The sequence below is a fragment of the Scyliorhinus canicula genome, chromosome 7 (genome assembly GCF_902713615.1).
Source record: "Scyliorhinus canicula chromosome 7, sScyCan1.1, whole genome shotgun sequence".
Classification (NCBI taxonomy): domain Eukaryota; kingdom Metazoa; phylum Chordata; class Chondrichthyes; order Carcharhiniformes; family Scyliorhinidae; genus Scyliorhinus; species Scyliorhinus canicula.
The window spans coordinates 47,793,191-47,814,208 of NC_052152.1; the positions used below are offsets into that span (position 1 = coordinate 47,793,191).

The window sequence follows — 21,018 nt, forward strand, 5'->3', positions numbered from 1 at the left end:
AGTTTGGCCTCAACTGGAGTATTGGGTTCAATTCTGGCACTTCACTGTAGGAAGGATGCAAAGGTATTTGAGAGGGCCCAGAAATGATTCATGAGAATAGCTCCAGAGATGAGAGTCTTCAGTTACATGGATGGACTGGAGAAGTTGAAGCTGTGTTTCTTGGAGTCGAGATTTTACAGAGGGGTTTAGACAGAGTAGAGAGAGGAACTGTCCCCATTGGTAGAAAAGTCAAGGACCAGAGATCATCAATTAAGGATAAATCACAAAAAGATCCAACGGCAACAGGAGGACAAACTTTGAGGCAGCTAGTGGTTAGACTCTGGAGTGTAGTAACAGAGTTTGGAGGAGGCAGATTCAACTTGGCTTTCAAAAGGGAATTGGAAAAGTATCCAAGGAGAAAAGAAAGATTTTCAGAGTACAGGTAAAGGGCAGGGGAATGGAACTGCTCTTGCAAAGAGCAGGTATCGGCACACAAGATCTGATTAGCCTCCTCCCATGCTGCAGCCATTCTATTCAAACAGTATTATACTTACAACTTTTATTTCCTCCTTCACGCAGACAGGAATTCCATCCAGTGGGGAAAGAGGTGCATTGGCTCTATATCGAGCAGTGGAGGCTTCTGCCATCTACACATCAGAACAGAATGTCAGAGTGTTGAAAAATAGCAGAATAACAATGCTGACACATAATTTTATCTCACCGTGATTCAAACATTTTCTGGTGTTACCAGACACTTCATTGATGCGTCAGTACAAAGGCTGCCCCAAAACACCTTATCAGGCACTTTTCCACCTATTTCTCTCTATCATTCCCTTCAACAAAAATGTATTCAGAGGCACATAGATAAAACAGCAACATAAAGGACAGAGTGGAAATTAAATGTGATAAGACCCGCTGATGTAGAAGGATGGCACTGCACAAAAGTGGATAGATAAGCAGAGAGCCAACAGATTGGAGGGTGGGGGGGGGGTGAACAGTTAGATAGAAATAGCTAACACACAAAGTTGCAAGTTCAGAGAAATAGAAATAACTTTTCATAAAGCAAGACCAGAATGCTGCTCAGCATTTATCTGCCATATGATTCACAAGCAGGTTCCTCACTTTGACTGCTGGTTTGGCTGCTAACATTTCCATTTACATCCATTGACTGATGATGTAGCACATTGACATAGGAGAGCAAAATGACCTGCTGTACATTTTGCATTTGCTTTTAGCTAGCATCTCAGACAATCAGCCCTTTCATTACTACCATTTAAAAGTACAGCATGTATTGTTCTCACTAATGATAAGTCGAACAGTGTGTAATCTATGGAATTGGCCACCAGTATTTATTCTTGCAGTGAAGTTTGGAGTACCTACAGCTTGTGAGAAGAGTCTCTATTTTGCCAGGAGTGCTTCCACTGCTGGGCCTAGAATGGAACACCAATATTCCACAATGACGTTTGGCTCCTTTACAAGGACCACGTTGGAAGCAGGGTCCATAGTATTAACGCAGTTCCTGGTCATGTGCTGATAAACTAGAACTGCTGGCAAAAGCTTACTACTCGCGTTCCTTTCATAGTCAGTAAACGGCACAGTTAGCTGGAACTCTTTTTTTTTTGCCCGATCTACTGCTATCACAGGATTCCAAAGTAACTGTTAGCGAAGGTCACATTAAATGAACATTGCAAAAGTTCAACTCCTGCCCCTGCCCAGTTACTGCAAACAAGATTGTTCTGCCAAATATACACATATACTTTGCAGTCCACAAAAATCAAATTCACTTCTGAAGTTCAATTCTTCACTTTACCCACTTCTTCTCAAATCAAAATTGATAATCTGCGAACAATGCCAATTCCATGACTCAGGAGGGAGTGACAACTCCAGTGATCGCAAAATATTAGGTTTGGTAGCTGCAATTCTCTGGTCTACATTTCCTGTTTTTGACTATCTTTATTATTATTATTGTTTATATTTACCTAAAGTGTGCAGTTAAAAAATAGAGCAACAGGAATGTGAATGTACAAGGAGTGGAGGAGAGTTGATTAATTAAATGCAGCTCCTCCAAAGGCTTAAAGCAAAACATAATGCCAAGTATCAGGTTCAATCCTAAGGGGCGGCATGTGGCTAGCACTGCTGCCTCACAGCAGCGAGGACCCACGTTCGATCCTGGCCCTGGGTCACTGTCCATGTGGAGTTCACACATTCTCCCAGTGTCTGCCTGGGTCTCATTCCCACAACCCAAAAAGATGTGCAGGGTAGGTGAATTGTCCACGCTAAATTGCCCCTTAAATTGGAAAACAAGAATTGGGTACTCTAAGTTTATATTTTTTTAAAATCAGGTTCAATCCTTAATCTGTACAATATCAGTGGATCTAAAGAGTGCTACAATAATCAGCATCTCTACGTTAGGGGGAGGCAGGTTAAATATAATTTATGCTCCAGATAACAATCAGATAACAATATAGACAGGTTGCATCAGCGCAACAGTGATGGTCAATTTTATCAACAATCACTGTTTCGGCTCATGAAAAGCAGCACATGAAATGAGGGCTTGCAACATTTCCAGCACCTATGAAAACTTCCCCAACAGGAACCAAGTGAGAGGTGAATGGGTGAAACCCACAGAGGTATAAGGAAAGAAATCTTATACACAGAGAAACAATGGCACAGTGAATGAACAACGAAGAGAAATCCAAATATGCTCAGTGATAGAGAGTATATGAGAAAATCACAGACATATAGAGACAGAGATTAACTTTGATCCTTTATTTGTGGTACTGAGCCATCTACAAAAGGACCACTTGAAAACATAAAAACGAAAGCATTTTTGTTCCAGATGTTCAGAATTGGCTTCAACAACATTAATCATGTGCATCATGACACAATGATTGTGTGTAATAATGATTGTGTGTAATAATATTATGTTTAGAATTTAGAACAGTACAGCACAGAACAGGCCCTTCAGCCCTCAATGTTGTGCCGAGCAATGATCACCCTACTTAAACCCACGTAACCCGTATACCCGTAACCCAACAATCCCCCCATTAACCTTACACTACGGGCAATTTAGCATGGCCAATCCACCTAACCCGCACATCTTTGGATTGTGGGAGGAAACCGGAGCACCCGGAGGAAACCCACGCACACACAGGGAGGACGTGCAGACTCCACACAGACAGTGACCCAGCCGGGAATCGAACCTGGGACCCTGGAGCTGTGAAGCATTGATGCTAACCACCATGCTACCGTGAGGCCCCAAATGTTGTTTATGTTGTTTGATAAAATTTGGATTACACACTTTAGCCATAAATATCTCCCCATTGATCATTGCTGGTCCACAGTCCAAGTAAGGAGGATTAATATTGTCTTTGATAAACCAAAAATATTACCAACCTTGATTATCTCGTCACCCTCATACTGCACAATAGCACGCAATGGAGTAACTGCTTGATCAGCATCTTCCAGGGCGCTGATTATATTCTTAGCAACCTGGGTTGGAGTAATCTTACCTGATCTGAAAAAGTACAAAATTGTATGGGTTAGAATAATTTATTTTAATATATTGATAATTGATTGATTAGCCAATATTAAACATTATCAGCAAGCTATTCAATGTCCCACTTCTTTCACTGAAAAATCAAAGAAATTTCAAGAAAATCAAAGGCTATTAAGTATTAATTTAATCCTCAATCTTGCTTCTCAGCAGTTTTCACTGGAACTTACTTTCAAACCAACCCTGAATCAACTCTCATTTCTAAGAATTTATTTCAGAAACCCATTAGTCTGTCAGAGCAAAATAGATGTTTTCTGAATGATTACATTGTTCCCGACTTGTAAGTCCTCGTCATTATTGTCTTAATAACAAATTTGAAACTTCAAACAAACTTCAGCAATTTATACAGCTTCTGTTGAAGTAATTTGACTACAGTAGTTTGCAGTCTTAAACCATTTCTGTCATAGATGACAGCTGTTCATAATAAGGACCCTGTTGGAAAAGGAGATGGTCATTGTGGGATGACAGGTGACAGCAATTGTGGTTAATATTATTAAACAAGATTTATTAGGTTGTAATCATTTGGCACTTCAGCCAATTATATCCTTACTTGTTCTTCGGGATCTATATTTGTAGATAGAAGCCAAACTGTACTTTTGTTCCTCAGATAATTTTCCAAAACACTGAACACACTGTTCCTATCACTGGAATTGTCAATTTGTTTTCTTCAGTAAGACATTGATGTTTAAACTCTGGTCTAGTATAGATTAACATCTATAGCTTCCAATGTTGATCATAAATATTACTTTGTGATAAGCAGACGCTTCCAATGGATTCTAATTCTACATGTACAGAATATTTGGGTCGGAGGGGCATGAGGTGGTTGAGTGGCACTGGTACAGCATCCTATGATATCACTGATATTTTCAGAGCCACTGAACTGCTAGATATCTTTTTTGGTGGGATGGGTCGGGGGGAGGGGGGGGGGCGGGAAGAAGAGGCTTTAAGGAAATAATGAAATTATGAAATGACATTTTACACCTACATACATACTTGTATCCTTCCAAGAAATCAGAGATGCTTTTGAAGTTAAATCCAGGTCTCTCTTCAGTCACACTGCAAATTATATACAAAAATATCACTCTTAGCAAATCAAAACCATTTATACCAAAAACATCATAGCCCAAAGGTTAGACTATGCAACCTGTAAATCTATCACTTTTTACATGAAAGACTGAACACTATAAATATTCATGAGCAAAGATTTCCCTTCATAGTTTCTTTGCACTGTCATACCACCGGCTATTTTCTTCTAAAAACCTATCTGTGTTCTCTTTGTGAGTGCTGTGTCCATTAAGGAGTATAGAAGGTCACAAGGTAATTATTGATGACAAAAGCAGTCAACTCATTTAAAGTTTTCCATCCTGTAAAATCTTCCAGTTTCCCCACTGCAGAATTCAACTGTCTCTTAAATGCTTCCAGGGTACTCACGGAGTGCTCTTTCTGGCAATTTATTCAATAATACCAAACAACATTTATCTTTTGCTGTTGTCTCTTTACAATTTTAATTTAAGTAACATTCAAGATTTACTTTTCCATTTCATTAACTATGATTTCCATATCTCTATAAAAGATCACCCCAGATACACTCATCCAAGCTGAAAGCCAAAGTCTTTAATATTTATCATGACATTTCGTAACCAGCCTCATGGGTCTTCTCAACACTGTCTCCAGCGCTTGAATTTTACCTTTCTGTTTCAGAGGCCAGAATGCACTGTGATATCAAAATAGCTTCAGAATATGGAGTCACTGGCAACAGCAGTGTTTATTTCTCATTGCTAGGAAGATGATGGTGGGTCTCACGAGAGTACAGTACGGCGTAAAAAGGATTTCTTCTGATTTATATGCAGCTCGGTTCAACAATTTGTTGGGTCGGCAGGTTGCTGTGCTGCTCTGGTTGGACATAGTTAGAGACAAAGTGCGGCATGGTAGCACACTGGTTACCACTGCTGCTTCACAGCACCAAGGACCCGGGTTCGATTCCCAGCCTGGATCACTGTCTGTGCAGAGTCTGCACGTTCTCTCCGTGTCTGGGTGGGTTTCCTCCAGGTGCTCTGGTTTCCTCCCACAAGTCCCGAAAGATTTGCTTGTTAGATGAAGTGGATATTCGGAATACTCCCTCAGTGTACCCGAACAGGCGCCGGAATGTGACCAATAGGGGTTTTTCACAGTAACTTCATTACAGTGTTAATGTAAGCCTACTTGTGACACTAATAAAGATTACTGAATTCTCCGTCAGAATCAGGAAACGCGATTGAGCAAAGAATCATTTTTGACGCCAAAATCGTGGCAGGCACCGTTTCACACCAAATCGCAATTCTCCGATACCTCGACAGCGACGACAATGCGTTCCAGAACGCACGTACAGTAAACACTGGCATATCATTAGGGGGCCTGACCCGGTATTCTCCAGGGGCTGGTTTAGCATGGTGGGTTAAATAGCTGGCTTGCAATGCAGAACATTGCCAGCAGTGCAGGTTCAATTCTCATACCGGCCTCCCCGAACAGACTCCGGAATGTGGTAACTAAGGGCTTTTCACAGTAACTTAATTGAAGCCTACATGTGACAATAAGGGATTATTATCATTCTCCGCCTCCGCTGGGGCGAATTCCTGACGGCGAAGTTCACTTGAGCTTTTAAAAATCGTGAAACAGATGCCGTAACTGCTGAGGGGAAGAGAGGGGGTACGGAAAGTGTCCGATATCGCCATAGCTTTCTGATGGTCGTGCTGATGGTCACGAGGCTTCTGCCAGGGCCAGGGGAAGTAGTGGGGCTGACCAGGAAGTGGGCTGTGGAGTTGGGGGTGGGGGCATGGAGCACCATTGCCGCAGCCTGCAAGGCAGCCATGCAGCTGCGCAGACCGCTGACTGCCCACTGTGAACTTAGCGCCACGTGTCGTTTGGGTGTCCCCCATGGTACCCCCTCTAGGTGCTCTGACCCCAGCCGACCCATCAGCTGTATGGGCACGCTCCAGCGCAACCAGTGCCACCTTGTCGGCTGGGATGAGAGCATGTGGGCCTGTAATGTATATATGCAGTTGCAGCTTGTCAGCCACCCAAGTCTCAATCACCGTTTCTCATTGGAATCGATTGTGTTCCACGAGGCGCCGATGCGAGCCCTTCAATGGTCGCTCAATCGGTCCAGGTGCGGCACCAATTTTGTTGTTGTGGAAGTCCTGCCCTGGTGTCAACACTTAGGAACAGAGAATCCCGCAAGTCATATTGGCAAGTCATATTGCAGCTGTACAGACCTTAGTTAGGCCACACTTGGAGTATAGTATTCAATTCTGGTCGCCACACTACCAGAAGGATGTGAAGGCTTTAGAGAGGGTTCAGAAGAGAAGGCAAGTATGCCGTATGCCTTCTTGACTACCTTCTCCACCTGTGTTGCCCCTTTCAGTGACCTGTGGACCTGTACACCAAGATCTCTCGGACTGTCAATACTCTTGAGGGTTAGCCTCAGGCATCCACAGAAATTCTGAATAACTAACTAAATTAATGGATGATAGTAATCAAATGATTATAGCTTGTTTGGAATTTCATAAAGATGAGTTTTGTATACAAGATGAGAGGGTTAATGTTCATGAAGTTAAGAGAAAATTAGCTATCTGTTTGAGAGCTGTTTGATAATGTAGGACAGAAAGAGAAATAAAAAGGCAATCTCTGGGTGAGGCAGGAATGTTTTGTGCTCCCTGCTGTTTACACTAGACATGTTACAGATGTTGAAAGTTGTAATTACATGACTTGCACAAGGGAAATAATATCTTCAAAGGAAGCTCGACAAAATAAGCTGTCTCCTCATACTTTAAGGTGCTGAATGCACCCAACCAGAATTTGAATCAAGAACTTTGTACCAACTAGCTGTGTTGCCCAACATTAGTTCCTGCAATATGCTAGTTTCTGAGTTTTTGAAACAGAGTGATTTATCTTAGCAACAAGTTTTATTTTGTCCATTGTGAGGTCTTAAGCAAAGCAATGAGCACAAGGATTAAAAGGAGACTTTATCTGATATTCAAAGCCATAATTTTACTAGGTTTATGAACAAGGCATTAAAGGGTTACCTTCTTTGCAAATTATTGTTTAGTTATGATTAGTACATTCTATCAAAATAACTTGCTATTAAATAATTCCAATTTAAACCAGATTGTCGATTGTACATTACTGATTAGTGAATAATCCTAATAGGAAACTTTATTTACAATTCATTTATTAGAATCGACTGCCAGAGAATCAAAGCAAGAGATCAACATTAATGATTCCACCACTGGGTTTAGGTTTTTACGTATATTCAAGCAACTGGAAGCAAAAGCATCTATTAAAAACATATTTGATCAAAACTTACCCAACCCTTCATACCCACCTCAGCTGCAGGACTTCATTCAGAATGCTGTCACTTCTTCCCTCTCTTGGTGGTTCAATGTTGCTCTCAGGGACAACAACAGGAATAAATACTGGGTCTTCTGGAATAACTAGGCGTCGCAGCAAGGTAATGTTGGTCATCCTAGAAAAAGGACATGACATTTTTCAATTATTACAAAGAACAAAAAGAACAAAGAAAAGTACAGCACAGGAACAGGCCCTTCGACCCTCCAAGCCTGTGCTGACCATGCTGCCCGTCTAAACTAAAATTGTCTACAATTCCGGGGTTCGTATCCCTCGATTCCCATCCTATTCATGTATTTGTCAAGATGCCCCTTAAATGTCACTATCGTCCCTGCTTCCATCACCTCCTCTGGCAGCGAGTTCCAGCATCCACTACTCTCTGCATAAAAAAACATCCCTCGTACATCTCCTCTCAACCTTGCCCCTCGCACCTTAAACCTATGCCCCCTAGTAATTGACCCCTCTACCCTGGGGAAAAGCCTCTGACTATCCACTCTGTCTATGCCCCACATAATTTTGTAGACCTCTATCAGGTCGCCCCTCAACCTCCTTCGTTCCAGTGAGAACAAATCAAGTTTATTCAACCTCTCCTCATAGCTAATGCCCTCCATACCAGGTAACATCCTGGTAAATCTCTTCTGCACCCTCTCTAAAGCCTCCACATCCTTCTGATAGTGTGGCAACCAGAATTGAACACTATACTCCAAGTGTGGCCTAACTAAGGTTCTATACAGCTGCAACATGACTTGCCAATTTTTATACTCAATGCCCCGGCCAATAAAGGCAAGCATGCCGTATGCCTTCTTGACTACCTTCTCCACCTGTGTTGCCCCTTTCAGTGACCTGTGGACCTGTACACCTAGATCTCTCTGACTGTCAATACTCTTGAGAGTTCTACCATTCACTGTATATTCCCTACCTGCATTAGACCTTCCAAAATGCATTACCTCACATTTGTCCGGATTAAACTCCATCTGCCATCTCTCCGCCCAAGTCTCCAAACAATCTAAATCCTGCTGTATCCTCTGACAGTCCTCATCGCTATCCACAATTCCACCAATCTTTGTGTCATCTGCAAACTTACTAATCAGACCAGTTACATTTTCCTCCAAATCATTTATATATACTACGAACAACAAAGGTCCCAGCACTGATCCCTGCGGAACACAACTAGTCACAGCCCTCCAATCAGAAAAGCATCCTTCCATTGCTACTCTCTGCCTTCTATAACCTAGCCAGTTCTGTATCCATCTCGCCAGCTCACCTCTGATCCCGTGTGACTCCACCTTTTGTACCAAACTGCCATGAGGGATCTTGTCAAAGGCCTTACTGAAGTCCATATAGACAACATCCACTGCCCTACCTGCAACAATCATCTTTGTGACGTCCTCGAAAAACTCTATAAAGTTAGTTAGACACGACCTCCCCTTCACAAAAATGTACTGCCTCTTGCTAATACAAATATTGTTCTTCCTTCTCTATATCCCTCTGCTTCTATCCAACAAAGGTCATTCTAAACCAAGATGTTGAGCAGGGGATTGCTTTCAAAGCATTTTGTTTAACACATTATCATTGTCAAGTTTCTTACTAGGATTTAGTGCTCCTCCTAACAATTCTAAATTGCTTCACACCAAAGTTGGGAGTGTGAGTGCATTATTAAAACATGGGAGGGGATGGGGTCCAATACTGATTCTTAGTGCACCCCACTCAAAGCAGCTGAATAGACAGTCTCAACCTTAATGCCAAAATATACCATAAGGTCCTTGCACTTCTTGCACAGCAGGGCTTGAAATGGCAGGGACGGAAGTGGGTGTACTAACCAGGCTAGTAGAAATTAGATTACTAAATAGTCTAGACTTTGCAACCAGTGACAAATCAGTGCTGCTCATTGTTGATCTCACACAAAGCTACCTGAAAAGATCTCACAATCGCTGCGACGTGGATTTCACCTTTACTAATATTAATATGACTCTCTTGCCAACTACAAAGATCTGCAGGGGCAAGTCCAATAATTGGTAGGTGCGATTTGTTTGCTGTGATAGTTAATTCTGGCCCATTATCATAGAGTGAGTCAATGGTCACCAGTCCATATAATTGACATGTGATGTCATCCATACTGAAGGATCATGACATGTGCAAATACTGTACCTCATGATCAGTGGAACTAAAATCAGCTGTCCAAAGATCTGAAAAATAACCAGAATAATGTAGTAAATTAGAGAACTGATAAAGGGAATCATTAATACTGAAGATTTTATTCAGAATTCCAATATAAAACAAGCACTCTTAGATGAGGCACTCTATGGATTAGGCGCAATGCAGACACTTGCTTTACAATCAACCATGACAACCACTACATGCAGTTGTGGACCCACTATTACTGTAATTGTTCTGCATAAATTCAGCTATTTTTGTAAATAAATAGTAGCAAATTGTATCCTAAAGATGCTATTCATTAACATTCCAACAAATCCTCACCTGAAAGTCATTTAATGCTTGGCAAACGTGGGGGGAGAAATGTTTATTACCTTGCAGTGTTTCCACGGCTATGCTAATACTTTGCATCATTGCCTGATGCAAAACACAGCATGGCGGAGGGAGAAACTATTACCATAAATCTGCTGACAATAGATACATTTTTATTAAAGTTGCTTTAAATGCCTTAAAATTCTCTTAAGTAGAAGATAAGAAAATCACATTGCAGATTTTCTAGATTACAACTATATCTGCTGATACTAGTGAGAAAAAAATTGTAACTGGTATATTGTTATTGCAGTCCTCAATAGACTCGCTCCAAAATTGACTGGAAATAAGAATTTTAATCAGCTTGGGTGATCTGGGGTAGTTGTAACAGGGTATTACAAGCCTATTTATTGACCCATCTTTCTCAAATAGGTTAGTTAAACCTAAGAGCTTAAGATATATTGAAGAAAGCACAGCCAAAACCAAACCAGTCATTTGAGAAAGCAGATAATCCGCAGAGATATTTGTGCATCTTGAATCCTTTTTCATGGTAGAACTCAATTTAATAGCTTTCTCGCTGTCAGAGAAGGAGCAAGTAACAAGGATTTAGGGATATGGACTGGCTTCTTTTCCCTTGACCTGGAGTTGGAATGACAAATACAAAAAAGATCACGTTAATTTTTGATTTGTTTTAGGTTTGGAACATTTGCGCGATCCAATTGCCTGTTCAATTTGGGTATTGCTCTCGGAGGAAGAACAGTTGTTTAACCCAAATCATAAAAGTAAAGGCAATAAGTAGCATTTAAACATAGTTCTTTGGTCTCTAAATCTGGCTTCAAATGTACTCCAGAGAGTAGACATGACGGCAATTTCTGTTCGATTGAGATTGTGCATTTAAGTATCCACAATTCAATATTTGTCCTAAACAGAGGACCTAATTTAATCTTTATGCACTTTGCAACGATAAAGGATTCAAATAAGGAAATTTATGATGGTTTTAGTAAGGTTCCCTTGCATTTAGTCACACGAGTTTTTTGAAGGATGTAGGTTGGAAATGTTTTATCACCTAGCCCACACCGTCCCCCCCTCCTCTCAATCCCTCTTCAAAATAGTGAGATACTGAAGTAATTTTATTGCTTCACATTCCAGCAGGGAGCCTCAGCCACTAAAAGCAGGATATCAGAAATTCAGGCATACACTGCACATTAGAACAAAGAACTAAGAAACGTACAGCACAGGAACAGCCTCTTCGTCCCTCCAAGCTAGTGCCAACCATGCTGCCAGACTACACTACAATCTTCTACACATCCTGGGTCCGTATCCCTCGATTCCCATCCTAGTCATGTATTTGTCAAGATGCCCCTTAAATGTCACTATCGTTCCTGCTTCCACCACCTCCTCCAGCAGTGAGTTCCAGGATCCACTACCCTCTGCATAAAAAAATTGCCTCGTTCATCTCCTCTCAACCTTGCCCTTCGCACCTTAAACCTATGCCCCCTAGTAATTGACCCCTCTACCCTGGGGAAAAGCCTCTGACTATCCACTCTGTCTATGCCCCACATAATTTTGTAGACCTCTATCAGGTCGCCCCTTAACCTCCATCGTTTCAGTGAGAACAAACAAAGTTTATTTAACCGCTCCTCATAGCTAATGCCCTCCATACCAGGCAACATCCTGGTAAATCTCTTCTACACCCTCTCTAAAGCCTCCACATCCTTCTGGTAGTGTGGTGACCAGAAGTGAACACAATACTCCAAGTGTGGCCTAACTAAGGTTCTATACAGCTGCAACATGACTTGCCAATTCTTATACTCAATGCCCCGGCCAATGAAGGCAAGCATGCCGTATGCCTTCTTGACTACCTTCTCCACCTGTGTTGCCCCTTTCAGTGACCTGTGGACCTGTACACCTAGATCTCTCTGACTGTCAATACTCTTGAGGGTTCTACCATTCACTGTACATTCCCTACCTGCATTAGACCTTCCAAAATGCATTACCTCACATTTGTCCGGATTAAACTCCATCTGCCATCTCTCCGCCCAAGTCTCCAAACGATCTAATTCCTGCTGTATCCTCTGACAGTCCTCATCGCTATCCGCAATTCCACCAATCTTTGTGTCGTCTGCAAACCTACTAATCAGACCAGTTACATTTTCCTCCAAATCATTTATATATACTACGAACAGCAAAGGTCCCAGCATTTAAACAAAGTTCCAATGTGCACTTCCAGTGGAGATGGCCCCTTGCCAGGAGTATGGTCAGAATGGAAAGACACGCCCAGTTACAATTCATAAAACTCGATTTGTTGAGTAGATGTAGCTTTTTATAGATTTGAGAGATACTGTCAATGTTTACAGTTTGCAGTTTGTTGAGATACTGGACGCAATTCCTCAGGGCGGTTAGCCCCAGCCGGGATTCTCATTGGCCTATTGAATCAGACATGAGGCCCAAAGCGGGAGTATCGCCCCACCCCCCCACCCCACCCCCCAGACTACTGGTACTAAAGGTAGGGACCAGAGCTAGGGACACCAAGGGGGAGCAAAGCGACAGGTAACCGCTTTACACTTATCTCCAGAGTGCTGAGGGGGGGCCTTAAGGGGAGGTGGGGGTCGGGGATCATTCCCGGGATGAGAGTCGTGTGGCAAGTCTTCCCCCTATAGCGTTGGAAACCGTTAAACTCTTTCAACATGTCAATTTCAATGATCTGTCAGATGAAGTAAAAGTTTTCCCTCTGTAGTCTTCAAACCTTTGTTGTCATTTCCAGCACGTCAAGTTCAAAGATCTGTCAGAGAAGGGTAAAATTCTTTCCTTTACTGCTTTGGAAACCTTGTTATTTTTCTCACATTCAATTTCATTCCCCTGTAACTTTATTAAGCCATTGGGCTTGCTGAGAAGACTAAAAGCTTTGAACTGTATTCTTTACATTCAATTTCAGAGTCCATTTTCTTTTAAAAGCCTCTTGATGGATAGGTCCAGGTATTTCAAGGGGGGGGGGGGGTTAGTTTTGGTTTTTATAGCTCTTCATAGTCCATTGACCTTACGGTTCTTCCTCTTTGGAGCAGGTGTTGTTTCTAACCACAGATTTCCACAAGAGGCCTTTTCATTGTTCCAAAGTCCTCCCTAGAAAACAGGTGCTGTTGCTAACTGCAGTTTTGTTTTCTGCTAGGGTTTCTTCTGTTCTGAAGTTCACCTTAGAAAGACCAGGTGCTCTGCTGAGTGCTCCCTCGTGGTAGTTGGATCACAGCTGGAACACTTTTGAGAAATTCTGGGTACGAGGCCTTACGCTGGTCTTTAAGAGAGTGCAATGTAGATTTACCAGAATCATATCTGAAGCTGTAGGAGTGCATATACAAACTAGGGTTGTATTCCCCAGAAATGTTGAAGGTTAAGGAGTGATTTGATCGAAGTTCAAGAGATTATGTGGAAACAGGTAGATGGACAGAAACTACTTCCACTGGCTCGGGAGTCTAGAACTGGGGGACATTGTTTGAACATTGGCAGGTTGAGGACGAGTGAAATTTGGGAACACTGCCACAGGAGCTTAGGATTCCTTTCCTTAAACGGAAATCTGAGATTGCTGAGATTTTTGTTATCCATATATAGTTCAAGATATGGGTCAATGACAGGCATATGGAGATAGGTCACATTAGCCATGATTTCAACAAATGGCAGCACAAGCTCAAGGAGATACCTCTTCCTATGCTCTGGGGCAATACTGCCCAAACTTGTCATAAACCAAAGTCAGAATTAGTATAGGATATGGATCACTGACCAGCATATGGAGTTACTAACAGATCAGCCATGACCTCAACAAATGGCAGGACAAGCTCAAGAAGATACCTGTTCCTATGCTCTGGGACAATACTGCCTAAACTAGTCATAAGCCAAAGTCAAATTCTTAAACTCACCAGTCTGACTTAGTAGAAAACCTATATTTATAAATGATAGAGGTTAGAAACACAAGCCAGGATAAACTTTAAAGTTCCAAATTCTTAAATGTCCCTCATACCATGCCATCTTTGACCCAATTTTAACTCTACAATGAACATACTGAATGTATTTGTTACTCTTTAAAGATAAAGGAAATCTGATACAATGGACAGAAAAAATTACAACTATTTTTATAACACATTCTTTGCAGCATCATTTGCAGAGAATATATGACCCGTGTTGTTAAATGCTATTGAAAAAGAGAAAGGTTTAAACAAATCTTTCAATGTGATGTATTTATTTAAACAGCTTTTTAGACATCAAAGTGGCAACTTCCAATTTCTTCTTGTTTTAAGATGCCATCCTCTGGTGCAAATATTTAGGAAGTAAGGTTTGGGAAGTGACCTACTCCAAAAACCTCTCCTACAGGCTATAGGAGGTGGGCAAAGGTAGTGCAGAGTGCTTTTCTATATGCTTCCTTAAGGAAATGCATCACAACTGTGGTTGTTACGAAGCACTCTTTGGATGGAGAATGGGAAGACTGTTATGTGACAAGGTGCATCTGTGCAACGTGCAACTCTTATAGCCTCACCCACCAGTCCCTTATTTACCTACAGTTGGTTAATGTACGTTTGTCTGTTGCTATATTGAAGACATTATTCTCATTATTGCACTATAAATTCAAGGAAATAAAATTACAAATGAAAGGATAAACATTAAAATCAATAATTGTTTCAGCAACAAATATTGCTTGTTCCATAATCATCACACTAGCAGAAAAATAAAACTTCTTGCTCCTTCAGGTCAATTGCATTAACGACATATTCACTTACCGTGTTTGATAGATGTGTGGCCACTTTCAATGAAAGACCAGATAGACGCATTGCAGGCTGAGAGAAAGTACAGAACAATGACTCATTAGTAGTTTCGTAAGTTTAATTATTTTTTCCATTTAATTCTTGAGATATGATTAAACAGCCCAGGTAATAATCAATGAGTGACATCTGGATTAAAACCAGTATTATTCAGCAAAAATCAAATTCTATTCAATTCCATCTATGAGAAAACAAGTTTCCTGGCTCTCTTTGTATCTGGGTTTTGAGTTAGTCTGTTCACCGTATTGGATTTTTATTAGAGTTGTTGCTCGTTTTACTAGAGTGTGATTAACACGCCTCTGTTTAAAGGCCTTGTGCTTAACACTGCTATGGCTCTGTATGTGTAATTATGCTCGGAGTCGCCAGGTGCCGTATTGAGACACCGTCACAAGTATATCAAGGTCAGGTTCAAATTAATAAATCCGTACACCGATTAGTAAGTCCAAACGATTGGTGTTTATTATAACAAATATAATAAATACACATGCATACGCTAAAGAGACTAACTTACTTCTAATACTAAACAACTAAATACTTATCTAGACAGGAACAGGCAAGGTCAGGGAACAAGGCCTTCGTCCCGTTCTTGGTCTGCAACTTTCTGATTCGTAAAGTTGTCAAGATCTAGCAAGGTCTGGATCACGTAGCGATCGTTGTATTGGCACTTACAGTTCGATGGCTGAGGCTCAACGGCTGGTGATGAAACTGGAGTCAGGATGCGATGTAACAAGTCTGGGCCGGAGCAAACAACAGACTTGGGCCGGAGCAAGCAAGCAGACCGAACCATGTGCGGGGTCTACTCTTATTAGGTCCTAGAAGTCCGTGCCCCCTTGGGGCGGTTCTTTCACCTGCCAGGTATCAATTGGGCCTCTCCCAATCGATATCTTCCAAACTCCCCAATCTGAGGGTCGTTCCTCGATGGGTGGGGCGGTCCCTACGGCTCTTTGTGTTGGTTGCTGTGGCGCCATTCTGTCTGGGCTTCTACGGAAAAGTATCCATCGATACTTAAATGTTTCTATTGTGCGGGGTCTGGATCTGGATCACCTCATTACTATGCAGATCTGTTTCCCATTTGCACCTTTGGCTGAAACTCTGCACCTGGCCAGAAACTGGTTTCTGTACGTGCAGAATGCAAATTAGTCTTCTGCAAGCTGCTTGTCCTCACTAAGACTGTTTTTCCCTGCAGCCTTAGCAGTTCTCCATTTTGTAGCCCAGTGTCCATCTTAGATGGCTACATTCCCTCCTTGTGATCCTCACAAGAAATTGTGAAGGATCACCTATGCACGTTTCTTCGAGTGCCTTTGGGTGCCCTCTTTGGGTTCCCTGACCTTAGCAAGTTCCTGGGCGTCTACGCTGTCTTTAACTATGGCAAGAAAATTTTTATCTCACAGTTCTACTTGGCGCTATGTCAAAGGGAACATGCATTACCAATAACCGGGAACCTCTACCTATCACAACTACTATCCTTATCTCATTTTAAACATTTTATTACAGTCTAAAAACATTATCCATTCACACCACATTACATATCACTTTCTGACTCAGCAGTCGAGGTCAGAACAATATAATACATTAGTGTCTTCTTTATTAACATATTGCTTTATTCATTTCCTAGGCCGTTGGGGGGATTGGTGAAAACCGAAAATAGGGGATTGAACTCCGTAAATGGTTGAGGGGCAGGAACGGAAGGCTCTCCTTTTCCATTTCGTCAACCTGAGGGTCTGTACAATGATGCAGAGAATTGCAATCACCAACAGTGATTCAATCACGTACGACATTGAGTACCATGTCATGAATTTTGTGCACCAGGTCTGAACCTCGCTGATCAGAGCTGAGCACAGGGAAGTTGATGTGAGGGAAACATTAACGGCGGGGGTTGTGGGGGAAACGTGACTTGCTTCCACATATACAAATACAACATTTAATAGTAATAGGTAGGCTTCCGTCATGGTCTTCTCTTCGTTCTCTTTGTCCTCTTCCTTCTGTATGGCCGATCCTTGCCGTGAACCCTCTTTCGTCTTTCGAAAGCTATGGGATCAAGCACAGTATCTGTCAATACACAGTTTAATATCCGTACTTGTTAGTGTATCTGTCCTCTCATTCCAATTGACCCTTAAATGACTGGCCAAGTCACACCCTGTGACTCCCCTCATTTTTTTTTTTCAAAAGCGAATTTAGGAGCAGAAATACACCTAACAACTTTCCTCCTATGAGTTCTCTCGCAGGCTTTCCAAATTTACCATCCGAATGTTCCTGGATGTAAATAGCATGTGGGATGGCTGCCTAAGGGCTACCTAACAAAAAATGAAAGCAAATTTTGAACCAAAAAGGTCGAATGGGTTGCGTATGGGCCGCTACGGGTAAGATTTGAATGGAGTCCCCGGGTAGGGCGTGCTGTGCCATACCCGAGCTTGGCTGACCAAAGTGGGTTCTCAGACAGGGCGGGTCCTCAGTGCCGTTTCTCCACTGCCTGAGTAACCTGGAATGAACGGGCAAGAATGTGTTAACCGTGGGATTGCAGCCTCTATTCACCGAATAGAGGGGCACCTAAAAAACAAGGGAGGAGGCAAGATGCTCCTTGCAAAAAGTTGAGCTGTGCTCCAGACATTTTAGCCATCTTGTGAGGTGGTCACAATCTTTTCAGCTGAAAAGATCTGCAATCAAACCCTTAATATATTAACAAGCAAACAAACACAAACAAACAAACAAACATACGTGCAGGTTCCATCAGAAAGGATATCGCTTCCCTCAAGCGGTTCCTATTTTACATCATCTGGACACCTCACTTTTCCTCTGCCTCTGTGAACAGGGTCACAAAGGGGTTGCCGTATCGGGAGTCAGACACCGTGTCGCCCTGCTCTCCCGGATCCCACACCCTTGTGTGGATCAGGCATGCAATCTTGGAATTATGCGACCGGGGGTCACTTTCATCATTACGGACAAGTCTGTATGAATTGTCCCTGTGCCAAAGTGTGGGGTCTAAACTTGAAGGTGTATTGTCGGGTTCATCGGGGTCGGGTGGTGCGTCAGGGTATTTAACGTAGGTGACCTCCATGGGGTCACTGGAGTCGGGGTCGTAGTCGCTACAGTGTGGGCTGTAGGGTTGTGTGCTGTGGCTGTCCTCAAAGTCAGTGTCAGTATCGCTGTCTCTGCTGTGGCAGCTTGTGGGCGTTTCGGGGCGTGGTCTGTTGTGGTCAGTGGGCGGAATCGTGGGCGAGTCCGATGATGAACTGGTCTGTGAGGGGGATGGTGGAAACGTGTCTCTAGTGGGCGGGGCGAGATGTTCTGCTGCGTCTAGCAGGATATGGTGTGCGTGGTTAGACTGTGTTCCATATGCCTGTAGTTGGTTAATATAGAACCACGCAGTCTTTCCATTGGGGTATTTTATCCTGTAAACTGAGGGGCTAATTTTGTCCGAAATTGAATACGGGCCTGAAAATTTTGGTGCCAAAAAACTGCTGGGGTTATACACAGATAGCATTACCTGTTGCCCAACCTGAAATTCTGTGGGGTGTACGTTCTTATTAAAGCAAGCTGTGCTTTGTTTGCGTCGTTTGCCCAGTTGAACTGCGGCTGCGATCTGTGCAGACCTCACAGTCTCAACTAGGTCTTTAACAGCTTTTTCATGTGTGAGGGCTGTCACTTCGGGGCTAGTCATGTCCTGTCCTAAAAGGAATTCTGTACCTTTCATAGGGCGTCCGGTCATGAGTGTGTGTGGGGTGAATCCTGTGGATGTTGAAACCGTGTTGCGGATAAACATTAGTGCAAATGGGAGTACCGAATCCCATGTAGAATTGTTTTCCTGAACCATTTTTCTAAGGGTCGATTTTAGGGTCCGATTCATGCGCTCTACAATCCCGCTGGATTGTGGGTGATACGCAATGTTAAAATTTTGTTTAATGCCGAATATGGTCAGGATGTTCTTCATGACACGTCCTGTGAAGTGAGATCCCTGGTCTGAATCTATACTTCTGGGTAAACCCCATCTCGTGAAGATGTGGTGGGTCAGGATCTTTGCAGCTGTCTTAGCTGTATTTGTTCGTGAGGGGAATGCCTCTACCCATTTGGTAAAGGCATCAATTACAACCAGCACGTATTTATAAGCCATTCCTACAAGGGGGCAATGGTCCTATAAAGTCGATCTGGAGGTTTGTCCAGGGGCCATTAACTGGTCGAGTATGCCGAAGCTGTGCCTTTTTGGAATACCTCTCCGGGTTATTCTGGGCGCAAATAAGGCAATTCTCGATGTAACGGGTAGCATCGGTCCTTAAATTAGGCCACCAATAGAGTTGCCTGAGGTGCCTCGTGGTCGGGTCGATCCCTTGATGTCCATGACCGTCATGGAACAAGGCAATCATTTGATTTCTATCCTGTTGCGGGACCACATAAAGCTGGTCCTTGATGATCACACCCTCATGTGTGGTCAAAGCGTGTACTGTGGCACAAAAGTCCCTTTAAAAATCTCCCTGAGATCTTCATCCTGCTTCTGTGCCTCGGCTAAATCTTTAATGTCCGTCTGTGAGACTTGAACTGCACTCACAGGGGCGCTAGCTGGTGCGCTAGCTGGGGGTGCCCAACAGTGTCCTCGCCTGGAACCTGCTTTTGCCAGTGCGTCGGCTTTTACATTTTCAGGGGGGGGATGACCTATGGTGGCTTCTAACTTTGATAATTCCAAAGGTCCTATCCTTCGCTTTGTCTAGGATGTGGCGGAGTAAAGAGGCTGATGGAAGGGGTTTCCCGTCTGCGGAGACAAAACTTCGTGTCCTCCACAGGGGTAGAAAATCCGTTAAACTGTTGCAAACATATAGACTGTCCGAATATATGTCTGCCGGGCTGGGGAAAGAATCGGGGTGGTCCACTATGTAAGCTATAGCCACGAGCTCTGCTGCCTGCGCGCCTAAGTGACCTGGCAATTTTAAAGCTATTTCTTCGAGTGCGCGACCCTGCGCGTCCTCGACATAGATGCCGCATCCAGTGATACGCTCACCATCTAAAACTGTGGATGAACCGTCCACGTATATCTTCAGTGGGCCACACGTGTCTGTGTGTTGGGGGCTTTGTCTTGGGTTCCCTATCTTCCTGGGAGGTGTCTTCGCTATGAAGGGTCCTGTGTTGTGTAGGGGTGCTACAATTTCGCATTCATGGGGCTGCCCTGGATATTGGAGGTTGTCGGCTAAAAATGTGTGTGTCCGGGTCCGTTTTACCGTAATGTCCCGTCCTTGTAAAAGTAATGTCCACCTAGCTGCCCTAATCTGGCTAACTGAACCGTCCTTCAGTCGACCGCCTAGGAGTAACTGTGTGGGGGTGTGCTCGGTCAAAATGGTGATGGGGTTGAGTCCGGTAATGTAGGAAAAGTATTGAACTGCCCAGAAAACTGCTAGGAGGTGCCTCTCGCAGGCTGAGAATCCTTGTTCTACTGGGTCTAAAAGTCTTGAGGCATAAGCCATGGGTCGTAGCTGCTCGTGCCGTTCCTGGAGTAACACGGCCGAGAGGGTTAGATCAGTGCTCGCTACCTCTATTGCATAGGGGGAGAGTTGGTCTGGGACTTGTAGCGCGGGTGCTGCGCTAAGGGCTTTCTTTAGATCTTCCACAGCCTCTGTATGCTGCGGAAGCCATTCCCATGGGGCTCCTTTCTTAAGGAGGTCTGAGAGTGGGGCTGCCTTTGTCGCGAATCCATCGATATGGTTCCGACAGTACCCAACCAATCCTAAGAACGACCGGAGGGCTGAAACATTCTGGGGAAGGGGCAATTTGACAATCGAATCAATCCTTTTGAATTTGATCTCGCGTTTGCCGTGCGTGATGACTGTACCCAAATATATCACTTTATTT

General features: G+C 43.1%; 1 protein-coding gene across 1 annotated transcript in view; it reads right to left on the reverse strand.

Moving 5' to 3' along the window:
* Nucleotides 1-21,018, reverse strand: part of LOC119968936 (fatty acid amide hydrolase-like) — a 101,377-nt gene that overhangs the window by 74,735 nt on the left and 5,624 nt on the right. The window contains exons 2-7 of the mRNA XM_038801949.1: nt 15,145-15,201; nt 10,067-10,104; nt 7,896-8,036; nt 4,529-4,591; nt 3,376-3,496; nt 534-626 (exon numbers count right to left, since the gene is read on the reverse strand). Coding sequence (XP_038657877.1) covers nt 534-626; nt 3,376-3,496; nt 4,529-4,591; nt 7,896-8,036; nt 10,067-10,104; nt 15,145-15,201 — 513 coding nt within the window. The remainder of the gene's footprint in view (nt 1-533; nt 627-3,375; nt 3,497-4,528; nt 4,592-7,895; nt 8,037-10,066; nt 10,105-15,144; nt 15,202-21,018) is intronic.